This window comes from Nothoprocta perdicaria, unplaced genomic scaffold (genome assembly GCF_003342845.1).
Source record: "Nothoprocta perdicaria isolate Ctin4 unplaced genomic scaffold, notPer1 scaffold_255, whole genome shotgun sequence".
In the NCBI taxonomy this organism is placed as follows: Eukaryota; Metazoa; Chordata; class Aves; order Tinamiformes; family Tinamidae; genus Nothoprocta; species Nothoprocta perdicaria.
The window spans coordinates 979,605-985,604 of NW_020455483.1; the positions used below are offsets into that span (position 1 = coordinate 979,605).

The following is a 6,000-nucleotide window of genomic DNA, read 5'->3' on the forward strand; positions in this document are numbered from 1 at the left end:
GCAGAATACCTAAGCCTATTAAATTGATTTTAATACAGGAGATGAGGAGATTTTTCAAATTATATGATGCACAGCTTCCATGAAGGAAATGAGAGTGTAATTTTCATTTGACCTTTAAACTACTGAGTGCATTTATGAGAATCATTTACATGGAGAAGAAAATATGATTGCTTGTAGCTGCCACTCCTTTAAAGAAGAAAGTTTTACAGCACTATCGATGTTATAAAACTAGGAGACTTCCATTAAGAAAGCTACATTAAAAGCATGAGTTTTATTGTTCAAACAGCAGCTTGAAACCTTCATGCTTTCTGTGCATGAGCACTAAGAACAAAAGACATTTTAATTAGTAGGCTCTTGGAGATGCTATAGAAGGGGAGAAGTGAATGGAATATATGGAAATTCAGTTGAATTATTGAAATTTGTATACTCTAGGTATCATACAATCAAAGCATTCTTTGCCTAGAGAAAGCTGCTTTTATTTATTTTTTAAATATAATTTAATTTGTATTTAAAAAATTTGCACCTGCAGGTTTGTTCCAAAAAGCAATCATACAGAGTGGAACAGCCCTGTCCAGCTGGGCAGTGAACTATCAGCCTGCCAAGTACACTCGGATATTGGCAGATAAAGTGGGCTGCGACATGCTAGATACTACTGATTTGGTTGAATGCCTTCGGAATAAGAACTACAAAGAACTCATTCAACAGACTATCACTCCAGCCACATACCACATTGCCTTTGGGCCCGTGATTGATGGAGACGTGATTCCAGATGACCCTCAGATTCTCATGGAGCAAGGGGAATTCCTAAACTATGACATAATGCTGGGTGTCAATCAAGGCGAAGGTTTAAAATTTGTTGATGGTATTGTAGACAATGAAGATGGTGTTTCACCCAATGACTTTGACTTTTCTGTCTCCAATTTTGTGGACAATCTATATGGTTATCCAGAAGGGAAAGATACTCTGCGAGAGACTATTAAGTTCATGTATACTGACTGGGCAGACAAAGAAAACCCTGAAACAAGACGGAAGACCTTGGTAGCTCTTTTTACTGACCACCAGTGGGTTGCTCCTGCTGTGGCCACCGCTGACCTTCATGCCCAATATGGATCTCCAACATATTTCTATGCATTTTATCATCACTGCCAAAGTGAAATGAAACCAAGCTGGGCTGATTCAGCTCATGGTGATGAAGTCCCTTATGTATTTGGGATTCCCATGATTGGTCCCACAGAGCTGTTCAACTGCAACTTTTCCAAGAATGATGTCATGCTCAGTGCAGTAGTAATGACGTACTGGACAAACTTCGCCAAAACTGGGTATGTGTGACCTCCAGCATTCCTTTTCCTTGATAACAAGCTTCTGAAATATTCAGTGTTGTACAGCAGTGCATTCAAACACTGATCTCTCTACAGTGTTACAGCACTATTCGAGGCAATATGTAACTGGGTCTTATTCATATTTAATAGTTTTTTAACTGGTGTGTTCCTTCAAACTATTTTCTTTCACTAGATCAGCAATAAGAACAATGCTCTGTAGCTTTGATTAAAAAAATAGGGCAATTATTATTGAAAATGCATGTTTCTGAGACAAAAGGCTAACTAACTAACTAACTAACTAAGTGTTTCAGCACTAACATGCTGAAAATCAGAGAATATGTCTATTACTTGAAAAGGAGCCATGAAGCAGATAGCACTTATTTTGTTAGAAAAATAAGGAAGTTTTAAGGGACTTTCATGGGACTGAGAACTCAGGAAAGATGTGAATCAGAAAGAGAGACACTGGAAAGAATATTTCCTTTGAAAGTTATAAAGGCAGTAAGAATTAATTTGCTAGAATCAAGAAAAGAGTCATATATAAAATATGTTTCCAGACAGTTAAAAAATTAAAATTTAAATTATCAAAACGTTAAGGACATGAATGTTTTGCTGCAATGGAGTTGTAAACATCAAGGAAAGAATCCTCAAAGCAGCTTAATATGCAAGTCGTATTAATAACTTATGTACTCTAAACCCCCTTTCTGTAGCATTCTTCTAAAGAGTATTGCAGTGCTTTGCTTGAACAGCAAGGGCTTTATTGTTAACCTTGAGTCTTCAGTACTGAATTAAAATAAAGATACTTGTAGCATAAAGGGGCTGTAAATCTTTCCAATGAATGTTTAATGGCAGGATTGGGCTCTGGAAACTGCAGCTTTACTGCAGTGCAGTGAATGGTATGTAGCAATATAAGAAAAATTCAGCATGCCTAGTGTTCTAACACTCACGGGATTCAGCAGCTCTAGCAGCTTTTAATGAATCCAAATGACATTCTAGCAAGGGAGATTTTGCAGTCTTAACAAAAAGCTGGGGCATGAATTGAGTGAAAAAAAAATCAAATGCCTCAGATCACTTTACAAGACAAAAAGAAACCTTTTGTTTCACTGCATGCTAGATGAACAGGTACTTTTGCACGAAGAAATCTCACTGTAAAGCAACACAGAAAAGGAAGAGCAGGATGCTTAGATGTGTTGCACAACAAGCAGTTTATCAGTACTGGGATGAACAAGCTTCAGGGTGAAAGCTTGCTTTATGGACAAAGGATGTGGTATGCTGGCTGTATTGCAAACTGTGAAAGATGTTACCAGCATTCTGCCATTGTTATTGTGAATGGAAAATAGAACTACCGATTTTAGCAAATACCCAATTTAATGATTATAGAGTTGTGAGATCTTCACTGTGTCAATACTATTTACAATATCTTTCTATATATTTTTTACACACACAAACACACACACACACACACACACACACACATACATACACTTTTATATATTTTTATATTATCTTTTGTTCCCTGTAGAGTCACATTTAGGTGGTTTACAAGGCTGACAGGAACTTCTCACAGCCTCACTGCTATTTTTATTTATATTTATAAACAGCTACAAGGTATTGCTAATTGAAAACTAATTTCAGCAAGCTGTACATACCATCATCAAGTTCTCTGGCTATGAACCCATGATCACCCTATACCTGGAGAAACCGCAAATAGTTTGGGAGGACTATTAATCATTTCTGATGTTTTCTCATTGCCTGTTGGCACAGCAAATAGATATGAAACAGAAGTGGAGGATATATTCTGTTAAAAAATCATCCTTTTACAAATAGTTTGAAAGATGTGTCATTTATAAAAGACCTATATCTGTAAAATTTATATTGTTGCAAGGAAAAGAAAAGAGCAAGGAGAGGCATATTACCTCCTTTACCTCCTTTTTTTTTTTTTTTTCCTTCCTTCCTTTCTTCCTTCCTTCCTTCCTTCCTTCCGTCCGTCCGTCCGTCCGTCCGTCCTCTATTCCTTTGGTTTATATGAACAATAATTAATTGTTCTGGATAGTTCAAGAGGATACTAGGAAGTAAAGCATATTTAAAATTGCATTTACTTTGTGTCTCTGGTTCATTCAGTGTAAAAGATTGTAGCACTTAAAGGCACAGGAGATTTCCCTGGGGTAGTATCTCATCTCCTGTCTACCCTTCTAGGAGCAATTTGGAATCCATGTGTGTGCTCAGGTTCTCTAAGTCTCCAAAAGATTGATATAATTCAGAACTTTCTTAAATTATCATTTTATTTATCATTTCCCTCTTTATTGTGATATCACTTGGCTTGCTTTGTTTTCATACCCATAGCAACATGTACAAAAAAAATCTATTAGAAAAATGACAGAAGATTTATTAATTTATTTTAATTTCTCTAACATTCTTCCAATCTTGATGGCCTTCACACAGAGGCCATATTCAGGGACTTACTGAATAAATACTGCTCAGCTAGTGTATCTGAGCATCTATTCTTGATGGTCTGTGCTGAGCTTTTAACTGATATGCACCGCCAGCTGCTAAAAACAATGTTTAATGGGGCAACTGCCAAGGCTGGGTTTGAAGGGTAGGTCAATGCCCTAAAATCACTAGGTGTCAAGACACAGTACAAAGCACAGTGCTTTTATTGTGTTTTACTTTGAAGTCAGTTACTGAAGCAAATAAGAGGTGACAAATAAAGTGACTGTTTAATGTCAGATGGATCGTGTCTGAAATGAATACTGTGAATGCTGAATTTGCCAATACTCCATTTCTTACTTGCTAAGACTATGATTTTTGCATTCGCAATCATCTTAGCCTTTTCAAAAATATATGTTTCTGAAAACATGCATCAGTAATAGGAATGTAATTTGTTATAGAGTAGGTGTGAAAAACTGCATTTGGGATATAAAAACGACACAAATACATGGCTTTTGATTCCGCTATTTGCAAAATTATATATGACACCATATGAGGTGTGCTGAAAGCTGCCATTTGCTGTCAGTAGTACAGTCCTATCTGTAATGGTAATTTTATATGCTCAAATATTCTCTTAGGGCTGTGTTACAGAGGTCAGAGGGGAGTGAGCAACACAAGATGTTACATGCCAACCCTTCTGAAATATTCTTCCAGTTACACTGATGGAAATAAAGATTTGAAATCCCACACAATAAATATGAAGCCATGTTCTCTTTAGAGGCACCTATTTGGTTTCTGATACTTATCCTCTTGAGTAGTTACCTCCATTCATCCAGCTTTACTTCTGTTAGTAAGGAAATGATATAGTCCTAAAGGGCATATATTTGTTTTCTTTGTAATTCAGAGAAATTCTTCTGAATTACTTTAGGACCACTACTTCTGAAATGAAGTTCAGAAGATAGCTAAATAGATGTGTGTGTGTATATATATATGCTTTATATGCAGTTTAGCTTTCTAGTGGAAAATTCAGTGTCACATATGATTAAAATGTATTTTCAAGTCAATTCTTTGTGACCTCCTTTATGATACTTGCACTTCATCTGAAGACATTTCTCCAAAGGCAGTATGTGTTAGTCCATGTTAGTCAAATGAAACAGCACAGTTAAGGATTGACTCCCAACGTGGTTATGGTAGGTGACTGGGAGCATGGCAAGCAGTGAGTCATGGTGATAAGTGAATAAAAGCGAGCAGCAAAAAGTGTGCTCATGCACTGATATTTCAGGCAAGAATGGCTCTGTCATTATTAAAACATATAAAAGTACACAGGGAACATGAAGAAATTGTACAGTTCTTTCTCACTTTTTTTTTTTTTTTAATATGGAAGAAAGAGGACTTTTGAAAGAAAATAAATGATTAAGGAATCTTTTGGTGTCTTGGAGACAGACTTGATATCGTAGAATCATAGAATATTTCAGGTTGGAAGGGACCTCAGAGGTCATCTAGTCCAACCCCCTGCTCACGCAGGGTCACCCAGAGCACATGACACAGGGCTGCGTCCAAGCGGGTTTTAAAGATCTCCAAAGAAGGAGACTCCACAACCTCTCTGGGCAGCCTGTTCCAGGGCTCTGGCACCCTCACTGTTAAGAAGTGTTTTCTCAAGTTCCTGTGGAACTTTTGGTGCCTCAATTTCTGGCCGTTTCCTCTAGTCCTGTTGCTGGCCACCACTGAAAAGAGGCCGGCCCCCTCCTCCTCACTGCCTCCCKTGAGGTATTTATACACGCTGATCAGGTCCCCCCTCAGYCTTCTCTTCTCCAGGCTGAACAGGCCCAGCTCTCTCAGCCTTTGCTCATAGGGCAGATGTTCCAGGCCCCCGATCATCCTTGCAGCCCTGCGCTGGACTCTCTCCAGCAGCTCCACATCCCTCTTGTACTGGGGAGCCCAGCACTGCACACAGTGCTCTAGATGTGGCCTTACCAGGGCTGTGTATCGGGGGACGATCACCTTCCTCGACCTGCTGGAGACGCTGTTCTTAATGTACCCCAGGATCCCATTCGCCTTCTTACTGGGCCACTGCAATGCAGGGCACACTGCTGCCTCATGGTCATCTTGTCATCCACCACAACACTGAGGGGCCTCTCTGCGGGGCTGCTCTCCAGCAGGTCAAAATCCCTAATCTGTACTGGTATCCTGGGTTATTCCTCACCAAGTGCAGGACTCGTGCCCCTGTTGAACCTCATGAGGTTTCTAACCGCCCAGT

General features: G+C 38.9%; 1 protein-coding gene across 1 annotated transcript in view; it reads left to right on the top strand.

The window, feature by feature from the left end:
* Positions 1-1,319, top strand: part of NLGN4X (neuroligin 4 X-linked) — a gene marked incomplete at its 3' end in the record, with an annotated part of 172,186 nt that extends 170,867 nt beyond the window's left edge. Inside the window, exon 6 of the mRNA XM_026040403.1 lies at positions 530-1,319. Within this exon, the coding sequence (XP_025896188.1) occupies positions 530-1,319 (790 nt within the window). The remainder of the gene's footprint in view (positions 1-529) is intronic.
* Positions 1,320-6,000: the final 4,681 nt, after the last annotated feature.